Genomic DNA, 18,359 nt, shown 5'->3' on the forward strand with positions numbered 1-18,359 from the left:
GCTTTGGGCACGCACGACCCTTGCAGAACAATAAAGTTTTCTGAATCACAACAATCTCCCGTTCAGTCAGAGGTTGCAGACGGCGGTAAAACACCCACAGAGATCACCACACCTGATCATCTAAAAAGCGATGTGTGGAAAATGTTTGGCTTTCCATCAACAAACTGAAAAAGTACAAATAAAGATACCGTAATCTGCAGAATATGCAACGTCGAAATGAAATATCACTCGACAACGAGCAACATTAGGGGAGGGGACATGTGCCAACACTGCATCCTGGCAAACAAGCTGAGATTAAGTCCGTGCAGGCAAGGGTTATGTATTTTTCGCCTTCGTCCACATAGCGGGGTTGACAGCAGCCTGTCAGAATGCTATTAAGGACAAACTGGTCCGCTTTATTTGCAAAGGCATGAGACCGCTTAACCAGGTCACCCCATGTCCACCTGCTGATTCCAATTTCAAAGGCTTTGTCCAAGAGCTTGAGCTAAGGTACACTGCTCCTAGATGCTCCGAGAAGACAAAGTTGCCACAGGCATATGTGACAGTCACTGCACATTTCATAGATGAGGAATGGGAGCTGAAAGATGTAATTCTCAGAACCACCGAAGTTCAGACGAGCCGCACTGCCGAAAACGTTGACATACTCGGGAGAGTAGAACGCGACTATACAGACTAGATATACCAGACTATACAGAATATACATTACAGCACTATTCGGATAGGATTCGTTTTTCAAAAAAAAGCTCAAAATTGGAGCAGGGAGGAAACGTTGCGTTCAATTTTGGTTTTGGGAGAACATGAGATTTATTTACCTAAAGCAATCAGAAGTCCTGTGCGCCTGAATAGTGCTTTCAACTTTTTTTGGTTGGGAGTGTTTGTTGAATTTCTGTTTTTCACAGTGGATTAATATTACCTGGGGTATTACCAAGGTAAAAGCCATAATCACCGTAATGATTACTGACATGGCACATTCGGACAGGACTACAATCACAGAGAAGCGCTGATAAAAAAGTCTTTACCATGTAAAACGAATCCTGTCCGAATAGGGCTTAAGTAACCAGGAAAAAGCTATCAAGTAGTGAGAACTACAGCAACAGGCTGCCACTCAAACTTCAAAGTGAAGTCTTGACGGCTTGAAAGCAGCACTTTCAATTTTGCAGGAGCTTTTCTTGCCACCATGGTGACATAAATGAACTGCGCCACGTGACACCCAGAGCTATATTGTCAGCTGTGTCACTCACAGGCAAACTCAGGTTAACTTTTGTTATGAAACTGCAAAACCCACTTATTCTAAACTGGTGGTTTGTCATTATGGCCAATAAGGTAAGATCTGTTTCCTGTGAACTGTGTATAACACCAGATGTCATATTTATGTGTGTACAGCATTTTGCAGAATTATGTACATTATTACTGTAGTTGCTTATAAATTGATGAGCATAGTCCTCACTCTGACCCTGTGCTGTTTGGTCAGAAAACCTGCAATTATTTTATAAGGACCTGATTTTGGCTAGTTATAATATATAGTGTTACTGTTGAATGAACTCTTTAACATCAACACTGGGGGAATGTCTTCTTTGACAGATTAACCAATGAACACAGGCTCTAGAGATGATGTTTGAGGGTGGTTGTTTTTCACCCGAAGGCCACTGTACATATAATAATACCTAAACTTGGACGTTAAACACAATGTATGTCTGCTTCAAAAAGGCGATCGACTCCTTTGCAACCAATGCAACAGAAGAAAGTATCATGGAAACCAGTGGTTACACAATGAGGATAGCGATGCATGATATCATCGGCACAGGTATTCAAATAATATTATTGTATATCCACAAACAGGGCAAGATCCTCCAATATGACTAACAGGCTGGAAAAGGTGCTACCTCCTTGACATCTATGCTAGTGCCGTCTAGAGGTTTATTTATATTGTACAATGAAGAAAATTTACCATCTACATCTGCTGTGATATGAGCATGAAAAATATTACATTAATTCACTAGAGAAGAGACTAAATGACCTTTGCTATAATATCAGATATTGGCAAAAAGTACCAATATAAAAAGTACCAGTATTGTTAAAATCGTAACTACAGATTAGTCAGTACAATATACAGTATCTGTAACAGTCTGACACTGCACAAATTCACTGTATCGTATATTGGAAAATTATTATTTTTCACGTAAGCTCAGGCTTTAACCCTTCTGTTACCAATCCTGTTGGTGATGACAGGACTTGGCATGCCTCCTTCTCATTATCTTAACTCCTAGAACTAGGGCAGGAGCACTCACTCAATACAATGTAGTATTTTTTTGACAATACTACAGCCATAGGCAGCCTGATTATCATGATGGTCATATGAGGGTTAAAGAGATGCCTGCCTCTAATGCCATGTGACCAGAATTTGAGTGAGGAATGCCACACTGCAGTGATGAAGAGAGTGGGGGTGTGGGGTGGGGGTTATCAAGTCATCCCTAATCCCAAGTGGAACCAAGTTTGTCCACAGTTCTATCTGACAAAGAAGTGCTGCTCTGCGTGAGTAGAACGGAGGCGTTCAAACACATCTTAAAAATATCACCTTAAGCAAAGGCACACATGTTTGGAGACGGTGCAGGGGTTGAACAAAGTTCAGAGGAATCCGCTTCCCCGTAAATGGGGGAGGTTTAACAGGCGAGGCGCTGTCGTGTCATTTCAAGGCCTCTCCCCCGTGGGTGACGTATTAACTGGGACCCAGATGGTGGCTCTGTCTTCAGGGCACCCAGGGCCACTTTGTAGTGAGAACATGCCTGCTGAACTCAGGAACAAAACAACTAGATCAAGGCAGAGGCAAAGCAATCGTTCAGCCTGTCAGGCACATTACAGTAACACGGACGCAATTGGTTGGGGGTGTTGACACTTGTGAAGGAGCTTGTTATCCAAACTTGGAGGAAGTACCCCACACACACACACATACACAGAGAGTCTTACTCTAATGATGCTCCCTGAGACTTGTGTTCATACATGCTGTAAAAAGGAGCACTTTGCCGCTGAAGTTGATTTAAATAGATTTTAATGAAGTTGCGTGCCAAGGTAGCCTCTGTTCATAATCAGGAGATGCAGGAGCAGCCGGGAGAGTTCTAACGAGGGTAAAGGGCGGGAAAAACTGTGTTTCCGTCCCCGTACCCCCCCGCCCTTCTCACTGCCAGAGGCTATTATGATAAATATGAAATCATGGATTACATTTTTATACTTTTTTTTTTTCCACCCTCTCTCTCCTCAGCAGCAATTAAATTGTCTGGCCATCAGCAGCAGGAAAGAGATAACATTAGCATTCTGCACGTGTCACGTTAATCCACATCAGTTCCAAGCCGTTGTGACATCTGGAGTGGGGGGGTGGGGGATACACAACCTTGACCAAACAATTCAGGGTGAGATTCCCTCATTTGGGGAAAATGCCTGAGCAGAGGAATACTAATTGTTATTGCACAGCATGGGCATCCAAGTGAACATTAATGACTAATTACTGAAATAAACTAATATCACAGATAGGAAACAAATGTAGTAGAGTGGTGTGCTGTTGCTCTCAGCGAACTGCAGGGTGTGCTGATGCAGCGACTCCTGTCACGCCATGTCAGTCCACAACTATTCTTATTTAGAACCCTTCTCCTCTTCATATTCATCACATCACATCCTGACTGGATCCAATGACAGCTTTTTCCTGTCCATCATGTTAGAAGCTTGGAATAATTGGATTACTACATCTGTTTCTGTTCCCCAGAAACAGAGGAAATAGCATGGTATATCAATATATTCACGCAGCCTGTTATTAAAGCTGGGATATACTGCTACACCTAAAAATAGCCACGCATCAGTTTTGTTACCATCATTAATAACACGCTCTGTAGTGTCTGTAGGAAAATTCCCAGTAATTTCCAGAATTTTTCCATGGAAACTTTTCTTTGGGAATTTTGGACTTATTCCAAAAAGGAAAGGTTCCATGGGAATTATGTGAACTTATGGGAATAATTGAGAACTAACTGAAAATGTTGAATAATTTAAAGAAACCGTGTCATATACAAATATAAACATTTTGTCAAAACAAGACATCACATGCATGCAAAGTTATATAATTAAAAAACATGATATACATAGATATATATCGATAGATGTATAACCTCTCTCTCTATGTTTATATATATATATATATACATATATATATATATATATATATATATATACAGTATATATATAAAGAGAGAGAGAGAGAGAGAGAGGTTATACATCTACCTATATCGATGTATATGTATATATATGTATGTATACACATATATACACACAAATATATAATATATATAGTGTTACTTTCAATAATTAAAAACGGTCTTTCTATTTCAGAACAATTTCAACTACAAGAACAACTACAATAACTTTCTAGGTTTGGTAAATCAACATTTTTTGACATTTTACAGACCAAACAAGTACTCCTTTAATCGGAAAAGAATCAAGATTAAACGATTATGAAAATAATCGTTAGCTAGACCTATTCCCCACCACCATGAAGTGACAGACATGGGGCACGGGGGGGTTTGCAAATGCCAAACGTGCAGGAGCACTCCGTTTCTAATATTGGCATTATATTGGACACCAAAAAAGGTGACTCAAGCCAACTCAAGCAAACCAGTGCAGAAGGAAAACACAGCACCGGATGTGTTGCTGTATCAGACAAGGATGCTGTTTAACAGAGTCCATAAAACCTGAATCCCTGACAAGCTAGAACCAACTATAAAAGTGAGGTGGTGCACAAGCTGATGCTTAAACAATGCAACTTCCTCAATCCTCGGCACTGACGAGGATACGAGAGTGTTGCACTTTGGCTCAGTGAAAGACGGGATTAGGAGGTGGACATGGTGAGACTGGAGTTTAGGGGCAAGCCGCAGGTGTGCAGTCTCTGCGCCTGGAGGTGAGACGAAGCTGGGGCCTCGCTTCTCTACAGCCATGACTCAGGCAGAAGAGAGTGCAGCTGAACGGCACTGAAACAGAAGAAATAAAAATTTCCTCCGCTTTCTGTTTAAATATAATCCTGTTGAGCAGCGGAAAGCGATCGGGAGATCTGTGCATCCCAGGAACATCCATGCCTTTAGAGTGTGTTCTCTGGAGCCTGGCTTAACAGACACAAGCAGCATTTTTAAGCAAGAGCCTCATTGCTTTGAAAAGCGATTATCATCATTTGTGACGTTATACGAACAAATTTAAACTGAAATATATAGATATAGATAACATGGGATGGGATAATCCTTCATTAGTTGAGAAAAAGCGGAAAAAATAAAATGAAAAACATGGAGAAACATGGAGTTTCTAATATCTATTAATGATTAACCAATTATTTATTGTATAATTGATGTTCAATTATTAGTTGGCACAACATTTGCAACCCTATACAGAGCTAATTAAAAAAGAATCTGATCACAGTTAATAATCTGACCAGATTCACAATACATTAGCAATACTTCAAACAAATATGATTATTTGATTAATCAATTATTAGTTTGAGTGAGGTTTTTAAGATTTTTCAGCTGCTTCAATTTGAATATTTTCCGTATCGTTTGCTCCATATAGTAAAGAACTCGTTAAATAAGAACACTTTGTTTGTAAACAAAATAGGACATTTGAGATCATCATCACTCCAAGGTTTGGGGAAACATAGATTGATATTTTTAACATTTTCCAACATTTCATTAACCCAATAACTAATCAATCAATCGAGAAAATAATTGTCAGATTCATCGATAATGAAAATAATCATTAGTGTCAGCCCTACTTCACTAAATGGACATATTTGGTCACAAGAAAATGCATCAGTAGGTCCAACTGCAGATGTCAACTGCTACAGTGAGCTTGTTGACAAGCGTGGGAACAACATGGACTTTTATTATTTTCAGCCTGTTTAATTCATCATTACAGGATATTATATACCCAATATCTCATGTGTGACACAGAGATAACAAAGTCGCACACAATCATCTATGAGAGCTAATTATCACCACTTACTATCAATTACTCTACCATCACGCACATACCCAATGAATATCAAATGTGAGCGTGACAGAAAGTGAAAAGAATATGGGAAAATCTATAATCAATCACTTAACAGTGGTAAATAAGTCTGCCATGAACTCATGTGAGTCTCCGCGGAGCATTTTTTTTTTTTTTTAAATGGAGTGCTTTGCCCATTATGTTTCAACCATTGATTCAGTGAGGGGGCTCATAATGAAGATGTATGAGATCAGCAGAACCATTTATTCAATACACGGGACTGTGTAATTCATACTTCAATCTTCATTGTTACCGCTCTCGACAAGAAAGCCCGTCAGTCTGCACGAGATGTGGGAACCCTCACTGCTCATTATCTGTATGGAAATGGAATTTCCCAATCAGAAGTACTCCAACCACTCGCACTGTAGTTTGTCACGCCGTCTCAGACTAAACAGTGTATGATTTGTCCATGAGAGAGTGTTCAGAGTGCAAATCTGGTGGGTTCTTCACATCCACAGTTCACATAGTAATCTGCAATTGATTGATTTATTTCACTAATTAAAAATAAAAAACAATAAAAGAGTAAGTAAACATGTTGCCACATTATAGCTGTGCAAGTAATCAATCACATAAATTGTCAGCCAATTTATTAGACACACGAGGCAACTATCAAACAGGTACCATTAACACCTCTCAATTAGGTGCCTTGTGTACCTAATAAATTGGCTGACAACTTCTTAACACTAAGTGTTAAGGGTGGGACAAAATATCAGTTTGGTGATTTATCATCGTCCTTCCCCGTCCAATAAATGAATCGATACACCAGGGCAAATGTCGATATCTTATTTAAGCAATTAAGCCCCTCTAAAGTAAACAGTCCCTGCCAGTTTCACTCGCTGGGTGTCGCTACTTCATGTCTCCGCCGCAAAGAGACGGATGAAAATTGCCAAAAAAGGCATTTCCTTAAGACTTTTAACACCGAAACAAAACCACCAAGACAAGATGCTGTTATGACGCATACATGGAAATACTGCGGCCAGCACGCACCTGTCTATTCTCTCTTAGAGTAGGTCCAAGATCATTTTGGAACACCAATAAAATGGTTCCAACAAGATGTGGGAACAGCACCTATTAAATGCTGGAAAGTCTCTTCGCACAAAAGTGAAACTTGGCTTCACGAACTCCCTGTGACATTCACTTGGATCCCCTGCACTTCATTGAGACTGTGCTCAATCGTTGGATGTGGAGAGTGCGAAAAGAAATGATCCAGGCTGCGTTGGATATCAAGAGCCCGCTTGGAGACGGAGAAGCACACAGCGCAGGAGCAGTGCACTGCCCGCTCGTGCTGCTGTGTGTCCGTCTGTGGCTTTCGGCCAAGTGTTTCCGATTTTCGGTTTTTGGTTTCAGCTAACAATTTTCATTTCAGTGCATCCCTATGTCATATAGGGTTATATGGAGCAAAGAAACCAGACAATATTCACATTTAATTCTTTAGACAACACTCAAACTGAATAATCGATCATTAAAATAGTTGACCATTAATTTAGTAGTCGATTAAGAATCGATTTATTGAGTATTCGTTTCAGCCCAAGTTTACAGCAGGAAAATGGTGAAGAAAGCCATGTTAAGAGACGCTCCATCCACGTTTAATACATAATAGACTTTAAAAAATATTGCTTTAGTTTTTATTGGCATAGCCTTTTTACATCCAAATGACCTGCTCCAGAAAACGAAGGCTTCAGTTGATAACAAGATTACAAGGAATCCAAGGTATGTCACACCCTCAGAGACATTTTTCAAAATCCCAGTATTTCAGCAGTTTCTGAAATAATCTGACAAGCCTGTCCAGCACCAACAACCATTAGCCGCTCAAAGTCACCTAAATAACCCTTGTCAGCAGGTAATTTTCTTGACCATGTCTTCTTACCTCAAATACACTGAGTTGTTACCATTAGATATCTGTGTTAAGGAGCAATTGAACCTAATAAGGTGTAATTTTATTCAATACAGGTCAAGATGTTGCTCACAGTATATTTTTCCATGAGTGTCCACATTAGCAATGCTTGGTTCAGTTCACCTTAAACTGCATGCAGCCCCAATTACTTTCCATGATCGCAGCAGCAGTAGATTTTGTAAAGCACTGATATATATTTCCCTCATCAATTAGGCCTCATCTCTCCCACCCACAACCACCTGCTTTTAATGTGAAATATTAATTTCTAGGATCCACCCTCTTGTGGGCTTAACTGCAGCCTGGGGATATCTAGTCCACAGACTAAATTTAGGCCTCGTAGTCTTTAAGTGGTGCAAGTAATGAGTTATTTAGTTTATAAAATGTCAGATAATAGAAAAAAGTGTCAATGTCAAATGTCTAATTTTAAGCAAAGTAACTGGAAAAATTCCTATTCATCTGAATGAAACACCTTTCATCAAAAATACTCAAAATTATCAGTTGTTTATCAAAATACTTGGTGATTCATTTAATAGTTAATTACTAATCAAATAATCAACATAAACCAAAGTTTATGGAACCATATGACCCACCATGAGGTACCACTGTCTATAGTGTGGATCATAATGTGACATGAATGTAACTTTTATCAGCTTTTATTATGAAAGGCGTTACAAGCTTCAATACAGAATCAATTGATAGTATAAAAATATAAGAATAAATATACTTATTAACACCGTATGTTAGGACTATGCATATTTGGGAGAAAAGTTCAATACATTGACAATACATTAGAATTACTATAAGTTGCTCTAAAATAAAATAAAATCTGTACCAATTTCTGAAAATGTACCAAGTTCTGTTTTCTGGCTTTTTAACTGCATTACATTCTTAACGTCGCTCTCTTTCTTTCTAGATCGGGGTGTCAAACATACAGCCCACCAGAAGTCAAAAAATGCCCAAAATTAATTATATTCAATAAATTTTTTCATATAATGTGTATATAATATTGATTCTGCATTTTTAATCAGTATTTAATTTAAGTATAAGTATCGTGACTGAGTACATACCTGAATATTAGTACTGCAACAGCCTATCATCATCACCATATATGATGATATCCAGACTCTAAGACAATATCTTGTCTCGTGTCACGATACTGATAGAATATTGATTTATTGCCCAGTCCTATAATTCAAGTTCAAAGTATACAGCCTAGAAGCACATCAGAGGGCCAGGAGAGGGCACTGTGAGTGTAACTTGGCCTTAGATCCACTTTGAATGCTCTGTTCACGCATCAGAAAAACAATGACGTGATGTGTTACAACACCAAAAGCACAACACGGAGACGAAGAAGAAAAGATATGTTTGGAAGTATTTGTGTTAGCTTAGCTGTTAAGTCCTTCCAAGCGAGGTAGCGGAGAAGATGCCACAGAAGGGCAGTGCAAACAGTGATCGACCTCACGTCTCTTTGTGGGACAGAAACCCAGTGAGAATATTAAATATTGTTATCACTAACATAGAAAGGATCAAGGTTTAAATCTCACCACTTGGTATAAGCTTTCAAACACCCATCTCTACCGTGAGCTCTGTTTTCCTTCTTTATTGATTCATGGATACAGTAGTTGGATGCAGTGCCTCGGCTTGCACACAACTTCAAACATCAGCTTATTATTTGTGTAACCGAACTTTCCCCGAGTCTTTCAAGTGCATTTGGAGTTTTTTCGCTTTCATAGCGGGAGATCAATTGCACGTCTAGACATGCAAGTTAAGATGAGCTTTGCTCAGCTCTTACTTCCAGTTGGCCACAGATCTTCGGCAGAAGGTCACACAGGTAACGACATTTCATGAATTTTCAATGGTAACAATAAAGCCTTCGTCTTGCGATATCACCTGTCCAACTGATATGCCGTAATGCATCCACTAGATATTATTGACCCTTGCTAATGGTGAAGATAAGGACCATACTTTGGTAAAACGAGAGCGTATCTTGACTCCATTTTATCGCAAGAGAAAACCTGCTAATCCCCCATCCTTGTACGTACCACCATTTTCCAGCAGCATAGATATTTTTTTAATTATTCACAGGGTACTTACTGGTTTATGGAGTGAATTGCTTTAATTGAACTGAAGATGTTTTCTCTAATGTCCTGCCTCAGGGTTCCTTTGGCCTTCAAGATTTCCACAAAGTACTGTGAGAAAGAAGACAGCAGAAAAAGAGAATTAGAAAATTCCTCATCATCCGGATTCATAACGAAACTGTGAAGAAGGAGCCTTCACTGCTGACATCTTAATAATTTGCCGAAATCCAGGAGCAGACTGCAGCAAACATATAAGACCCTGAACTTCTCACAGCAGGAAGTTAGCAGTTGGTACTGTATAGCTCTGTAAGACTTCATGGTACATATGAGGAACAAGGCCAAAGGGATGTCGCACCAGCTGTGCTACTCTCAAGTCAATTGTAGTGAAAATGAGATCAGCAAATTGAATGTGCATTAAGCCTAAAATAACTCCTAACTCAGGTGAACGGATGAAGGGGAAGTAATTGTGTAGAAATGAGGTAGTGGCTGCAAAAGTTTGCTTTCTATCCTCACTGAGGAAGATTACATGGATTCTACTGAGAGTCTGTTACCGAACAGAGAGACTGCACTTTGGAACGTAGCGGTGGGACAACTGAACAATTGAAAGGCAAAGCTGCGGAGTGTTGTACTGAACAAACACAAACTTTCTGGAAAGTGAGCGCTTTACAAACTTTAGTTTCCAGTCCAAAAAAAATCAGTAAGATAATAGCACCCAACGTATTCTTAAGTTATTGTAGACTTAAGGAAGCTAAGATGTTATTAGGTGACCTTATGTCTGTATGTCAGGCCACTGGCGGAACATGTCAAAGACCGTTATTTATTAGATTAACTGATTAGTTGTTTGATCTATAAAATATAAGTGGTGTAAAAGGTTAATCGGTATAACCCAAACCTTAAATTGGTGGCTGCAAACCAAAAATATTCAGTTTAATGTCCTCGAGGAGCAGATAAACCAGAACATTTTAACATTTAAGGAATGTGAAATTGCAGAAAAAAAATTATTTCATGAAAAAAAGATTAAAAATCCATATGTGATGAATTTGTTATTAGAATTGTTGATGAATAATCAATTGACTGATTGACAGTTCTACAGCAGTTACAAAAAGTTATATAATATATACATGTTTGATGCCATTTTAATATTGTAAGTAGTCATTTATATTTCAAGGATATCTAATCTGGTAATGCTTCATTACTTTTAAATGTATTACACAGAGACTATTAAACTGAAACTTGATTTGAAAGAAGTATTGCCTTATCTGTCAAAAAATCTGCAATTAGAAGGAATTAGAAATGTACAGTACTTTCCTGTAAGTTGACTTATTTTGCCTACAAAAACAAAAAAATATATACCTTCTTTGATGTGTTTTTGAGATTAGTGTTCAGTATATTTTAAAACATGTTTCTGATGGAACACCCACATGGAGCATCTTTGATTATAACCCTTGATACAAACAAAAAAGTAAATTATGAAATTCAAACCACCTTTAACTCTCTTTAATTTAGTGTCTGTCTAACTGGTGAGTAGTCTAGTAAAGGACTCCAGTGCTATCCATTTCCTAATATCTTGAGAGGCAGAATATTGCATATTGGACAGTTAAAGAGTTGTTTTTCATGAAATTTGGTCAGAACAAATTTGGTGGCATTTGCCACACAAGACTGGAGGATGAGGAATACATAAAATTAGAGTAGAAAAAAGCCTCATAAACCTTTTTTAATGCGATAATAAAATTTATGATACAGTTCAGCAATTTCACTAAGTGAGGGTCATCTGTGGTTGTGAAGAAGGGCACAAGACTCTTAAAACTTTTTTTTTTAAACACTACATAATATTCATAAAAAAGTAGATGTATCATGTCAAAGTCTGACACATTTGTGAACTTAAACCAGCACCTCATCACTGCTACTCACAGTTGTGACCAGCTCCAGCTGTTGGCAGTACTGCTGTTCAGTCTTCACTAACTCCTTGGCCGTTCGGGTGCGTTTTCTCTCCCATCGGTCTCTCTGTTCCTGGATGGTGCTGCTGCTTGGACCACTGAGGAAACTCATGGTCACAGTGATGGAGGTGGAGGAATAAGAGGACACTGCAGAAACACACACACACACAAACAAAAAGGGAGACAGACACAGGGGTGGGTCAAAATATTGATTTGGTGATATATCATTGCCCTTCCTCGTGCAATAAATAATCAATACATCAGGGCAAATATGAATATTTCGGCGTAAACAGTCACTGCCAGTTGCCGGGCGTCACTACTTCATGTCTCCTCGCGGCTATGCTGCTCAAATGAATGAGGGAAACTTGGGCAGAAGTTACCTGACTGAAGAAGAGGGAGTTTACAGCGGGATAATTGGAAAAAGCTACGTTAACAGATGTCCCATCCACGTTCTACACATAGACTTTATGCACTTTGTTCTCTATGTTGCGAATAAAGGGAAGAAATCCTGCACTTTTAACCCCCTCAAAAAAGAAAGCCATGTATATTATTATAATAATAACGACAATAATAATAATCTGAAGGATAACAATATAACAAGTTAACAAATTTGTTCCTCGCACATTCGTTGCTCGGACCCTAATAATATTTTCATCAATCCCAATGAGCATGCAACATGGTGTTTGTATGAGATCTAACAGTGCTTGTGATTGGCTGTCTCAAGGTGTGCAGGCGGCTAGAGACGGAGCGCATTGCTTAAACTAAAGGATGAAGACAGGGGCGAATACCTGTGTGTGAGTGTGACTGTGTTTGTTTTTGAGAACCTGGCACTTCTTTAACGAATAAGGATATGCTGAGAAGACCTCAAGTGCAGGGACTGTACGCATGTTCTACTGCAAGAAGAAGACATCCAGGCTGGCTAAAACTAAGAAAGTTGCTGCACGTATAATTTATTTATTAAATTAAATTTGTAGTATTAAAAAGAGAATTGTTCAGGAATTTAACTCAATATGCAGCCCTAAAGAGGGCTTTGCATTTTGAAGAGGAAGCTTACAAAGCAAACAAAGAACAACATCCTTTTTGGTGTGTGAAGGCCACTGTAGTTCCCTGACATGCTTGGAAAAGGAAGTGAGCATAGGGCTGGATAAACCAAAATAATCATCAACTATCTTGAAAACTGACCAACCCCTTTGATTGCTTTTTTTAATATACATCTTAAACAAGCTCTCTGGGAAAATAAAAAGTCATTAGTTGCAGTACTAGTCCTGTTTGCTAAAAACTGCAGTTCAGTTTTTTGAATCCCTGTTAGCCACTCGACTACCCTTCCTTGGGTCCACATGTAGGAGATACAAAACAATATATTCACATTACCCTAAAACAGCGTGAATATATCAGAAAGGAAAATTACAAAATCATATAGAAAGGAAAATACTGTATATAAGAAAATACATAGACTGTGCAAAGCATTACATGCATAATAATGATGCAAGGACATCTTGACAAAAAATATTTCTATTCAAATGACATTCTCATGAGACAAATAAAGACATTTCGACTGTTATTTGTAAGGAACTAGCTTACATAACATCCATCATGTGACGTTTTAAGTGAACCCTAGCATGCCAGGAACTTTGAAACACCGGAAGACACGTTGAAAATAAACAGGACTAAGTAAAGTAGCAAAGTGAACGTGACGTGAAAACAGCGTGTGCATATTTTACCCATGACGATTTGACGTGACACATACACAACACGTTAACGCGGCGCTTTCACTCATGTTTAATGAAGAAGCTAGTGATTGTCAAAACGACAGCGTCGCTTGTATGTGAAAATGTGACACAACATCCAAAAAATAAGCCCCGCAAAAATGACAATACATGAAAGCTATTCCCTACCGCAGCGTTGTATAGTGTGAACTACAAAGTGCTGTGTGACCATGAAATGTGTGTATTTGTAGTTTATATATCGGGGGAGTTGAAGATTCTTACCTTCAGGTAACGTCTCCACTGTTTTAAGCAAGGCGCTCTTTTCAGACTCTGCTTCCTTCTTCCGGGATTTGGTGTGGTCGCGCACGCTGATTGGCTGCTCAATCTACGCCGGAGCCGGAAATACCAGCTTTTGTTTTATGTTTTTTATCATTTGAAAAACAAACGTACACTGACACTAAGGGTTGATTAAATAAATCTAAATAAATAAATAAGTTAAGATGTATACAAATTAAGAGAAACGTTATTATTACGCGAACAACAACTACAAATAATAATACTATATAATACATTCATTAAATTAAATTCAAAATAAATATAATAATGATGAGAAATCAGTTTGCCTAAATGTTACTGGTTTGTTAAATACAGTTTAAAAAATGTAATGCAACTCATATAAATTCACTTCAAGTATAAAAGAACAAAATTAATCTCAATGAACTTTATCTATTGTTTCCATCCATTAGCCTATATTGGAAAAAAAGTTGGCCGATTAATCATCATATTATGACAATATGATATTATTTATTTATTTTTAACATTTAAACACTATCATACTGTATGTCATACTATATTTTTTATTTGTACAAATAAAAAATAAAACATGCTCAGCAGGAACAGACAGAGGTTTTCACTTATTAGTATGCTTACCCCTTGTACTTTTTACATGAATTTCAGTACCATATAAACATTAATGATTGCTCTACATTATCAATATACTATATTACGAATATTTTGATAGTATAGTGGAGGCTTCCCTTAAAGGATACTGTAGAAACAACCATCAGCATGAAAACATATTTGCACTAGAAAGTGCTTTAGGAACACATACCACCTCATCGATAAAATCCACATACTGAAATAGACTATGATCATTTACAAATATTAGAACTCTACCTATGCTTATTTCTAACTATATCATGAAATACATGAAATTATTACAAAGAAATATCCTGTATCCATTTTGTGTCATCCTGCTAAAAGTCAGACAGTCGGACAGACAATATAACCTACTTAGTGGAGGTAATTAGCCTTTAAACCACCTCATGTTGTGTGTGTGTATACTGCAGTGCAAAAAAATCCACTTTATGTCATTATAAACGCCCACACTCCCACAGACACAACACAGAGCATGAACTCAATGTTACTAACTGCCGTGCATACACTAGAAAAAACACTTGTGTTCAACATAAACAAATAATTTCAAATTTTCAGCTTGCTCTTGGACGCTGTTTATTATGGGTTGATATTAAATCACTAATGTGCACATTTTAAATGTCGTGGTGTATCGGAGTATCAGAGTGGAAAATGTCTCTTGGCTCGGTCCCATATTTATATTTATTTCCCTCTAAATGAATGTCATAAATTGAAAACTACTAACATTAATGTCCTAATTATAAACATTTGTGTAATAGAACAGAAGTAAGGGTTATTTCTTTTCATTCAAATCCAGTTCACCAGACATAAATTCAATAAATAGACAAAAAGAATAGTAAAAAAAAAATAGAAAAGAATAAAACAGAATAACCACTTTGTTTTCAGTTTAGAACATACACTAGTTAGTGCACATTAGGAATGAAAATTGAGTATGTTTACTTGCCATCAGACTGGCACAATATCCATCCATCCATCTTCTCCCTCCTTGGTACCAATCCCAGCTATTGGTACAATATAAACATTCTAAATATATTAAATATAAATATAAAATAAATTAAAATATAAAATATAAACCTCAGATATGTCTTATAAATATGAACATGTGGGATAAATATGTATACCTATCAACATACATATGTGCACAGTACTGCACAGTGTCACAAACACAGTGTATTGCACATAAGTGTACTCCACAGTAATGTAGCAGCAGAAAAAAACTGTTTAGATCCCGTTCAGATATGCTGCATAGATGTATGTACATTTGAAAAACAGTCCAGTGACAGTAAACGGTCTGTATTGTTTTTGTTTGTAAACTGTTAAGGGGTGGGGGGTGGCTGTGGGTTACTGAGTGTTCAACATGAACATACAAGCCAGCACCAAATTAGGTCACACAATGCTGATTAATGGCCCTTTTCCACTATGGTCCCGGCTCACCTCGCCTCAGGCATGTCACGGCATAGGTACTTACTCAATGTGTTGAGTTTGGAAGGCGCTCCTCAGAAATTCCAAGTTCCGACTACAAATGAGATGCATCAACAGGTCACAAAGGTTTACATCTGGTATGAAAATGCATTTTCTGTGATCAGACAGCAAGCGGATGGTGCCTGACCACTTGTAAGTACAGGGTCCATCCACAACAACTACGTGAGCGGAAATATGTTGGCGGCTCTGAACTCTCCTGTGGTTCGGCACAGATTGAGTTGCAAAGGCTATAAAAGGAGCCTTGAGGGAGTCACACACATCAAGGCATTCGGTATTATTGATCAATAATAGCAAAAAATTGACCTTACCATACCTTTAGATTTAGTCAGTCATCATCTAACCGCTTTATCCTCCACCAGAGGGTCGCGGGGGGTGCTGTGCCAATCTCAGCTACATCGGGCGATAGGCGGGGTACACCCTGGACAGTTCGCCAGTCCATCGCAGGGCCACACGCAACTAGAGACAAACAACCATTCACTCTCACACTCACTCCTATGGTCAATTTAGAGTGTCCAATTCACCTAATCCCCACATTGCATGTTTTTGGACTGTGGGAGGAAGCCGGAGAACCCGGAGAGAACCCACGCACACACGGGGAGAACATGCAAACTCCATGCAGAAAGGCCCTTGTTCCAACCGGGGCTCGAACCCGGGTCTTCTCGCTGCAAGGCGAGAGTGCTAACCACTACACCACCGTGTGGCCCCTTTACATTTAGGAATAATTCAATTTAAAGCTCAGTGTACAGCTTCTGTACATTGCAGAGTTTCTAATTCCCTTCAAGTTATAGTCAAATTGTGATAGTAATTGGACCCCTGTCCAATTACAGCTATTCAAGGAGAAAGATGGCTCAGGTTTGCTGTTTGATAATTAAATTGAGCATCTCTTTAAAACTGCCTTTATTATTTTATCGTTTCTACTGATTTTCTGTTGATTTAAGCTGCCAAATGTTACTCAAGTGTAACACGTAGCGTCTCTTTTTCATGCGCTTGACATACTAACCACTTGATTGAAGTTTTGTTCTTGTTTTCTCTGATTCCCCCTCTCAAACATTCACTGCCTCAGCCCTTTGACCTTTAGCATAAACTTATTATGAACTGTACAACATAACTGGCAGCGAGTGATGATGAGAGAGAGAGAGACACAGAGAGAGAGGGAGAGGGATGGTGCGCACTGGTTGGTGATGTGAGAGTGGCTCCATGAAGGAAGTGCAGCTCAGCAGTTTGTAGCTCATTAAAGATAAAAGTGATGCCCCTCAGTAATCAGGCTGTGACGCAGGAGGCTGTGGAATGAAATCCACCAGGACTGAGGACTTTCAAGTGGAGGGGTAAAAAAAAAAAAAAAAGGGATGCATTTTTCTGCAACTGTATCCCAGGCTGCACTTCAAGTTTCCGGCAGCTCCACAGAGCAGCGAGAACACTGACATCTAGTGCCGATATGGAGGCCAAGTCTTGCTGCAACACAAGGCACATGTCAGGAGGGGAACGACTTGATATCGAGTCATTTCTTGGTTAGTTTAGTACTTACTGTTACTATCAGTTAATCCAATGTGTTGCATTTGGTAACTTGAACAGTGGTTAAAGTGGTCATTATTATTGATGCATGTGAGATTAAGGGCCCATGTTATGTGTCACTAACAGGCTTTACTCTGTACTGACCATGGTCAAGACACATTCACTGACCTCCAGGAAAACTACAATTTTAGTCCATATAAGTGGACACAAAACAGACTCAACTCATTTGGTCCTTTGCTTGCTGTCGGAATGATGGATTCCGGACTGCATTTTCAGCATACTGCACGTCTTCCTAGCCTCACAGGATGCACAAAAATAAGAATTAGCTGAGTCAGATACTTCTCCAACAGAAATGTCTGCCTGCTTAAGGCTACAATATCTTAACAATATGCTTGTGGCTTAAACTTGCTATGAGGCGGACCTTTCCAGCTGGAAGTTTTTGATGTTTTGTAAACCTCTCACTCCCCCGCACCAAAGTCCATTGAGAAATTCATTGACTTTTACACCGCTGCTGCCTCCAACGATTGAAATCCTGTGGTGTCGCGAATGTACCAAATAGGGCAGCAGTAAATCAGCAGCTCCTGTGTCCCTGCAAGTTAAAAACGATCATTTTCTCAATGGACTTTGGTGCAGGGCAGCGAGCGTGTTACAAACTCCAGTTTCCAGTTGGAAGAGGTTCAGGCACAAAAGAAACCAGCTGGTTAGTGCTGGAAAAAGAACTCCCATAAAAACACACCGATTCTCC

At 38.8% G+C, this 18,359-nt stretch overlaps 1 protein-coding gene across 3 annotated transcripts in view; it reads right to left on the bottom strand.

Moving 5' to 3' along the window:
• Positions 1 to 14,129, bottom strand: part of arhgef39 (Rho guanine nucleotide exchange factor (GEF) 39) — a 61,031-nt gene extending 46,902 nt beyond the window's left edge. Inside the window, exons 1-3 of one of the 3 annotated variants that reach the window (XM_044022435.1) lie at positions 13,967 to 14,129; positions 11,953 to 12,125; positions 10,058 to 10,152 (exon numbers count right to left, since the gene is read on the bottom strand). In XM_044022435.1, coding sequence (XP_043878370.1) covers positions 10,058 to 10,152; positions 11,953 to 12,090 — 233 coding nt within the window. In that variant the 5' untranslated portion in view covers positions 12,091 to 12,125; positions 13,967 to 14,129. The remainder of the gene's footprint in view (positions 1 to 10,057; positions 10,153 to 11,952; positions 12,126 to 13,966) is intronic. The other 2 variants (XM_044022436.1, XM_044022437.1) reach the window with 2 other exon arrangements.
• Between the last annotated feature and the right edge of the window lie 4,230 nt (positions 14,130 to 18,359).

This window comes from Solea senegalensis, linkage group LG3, assembly GCF_019176455.1.
Source record: "Solea senegalensis isolate Sse05_10M linkage group LG3, IFAPA_SoseM_1, whole genome shotgun sequence".
Classification (NCBI taxonomy): Eukaryota; Metazoa; Chordata; class Actinopteri; order Pleuronectiformes; family Soleidae; genus Solea; species Solea senegalensis.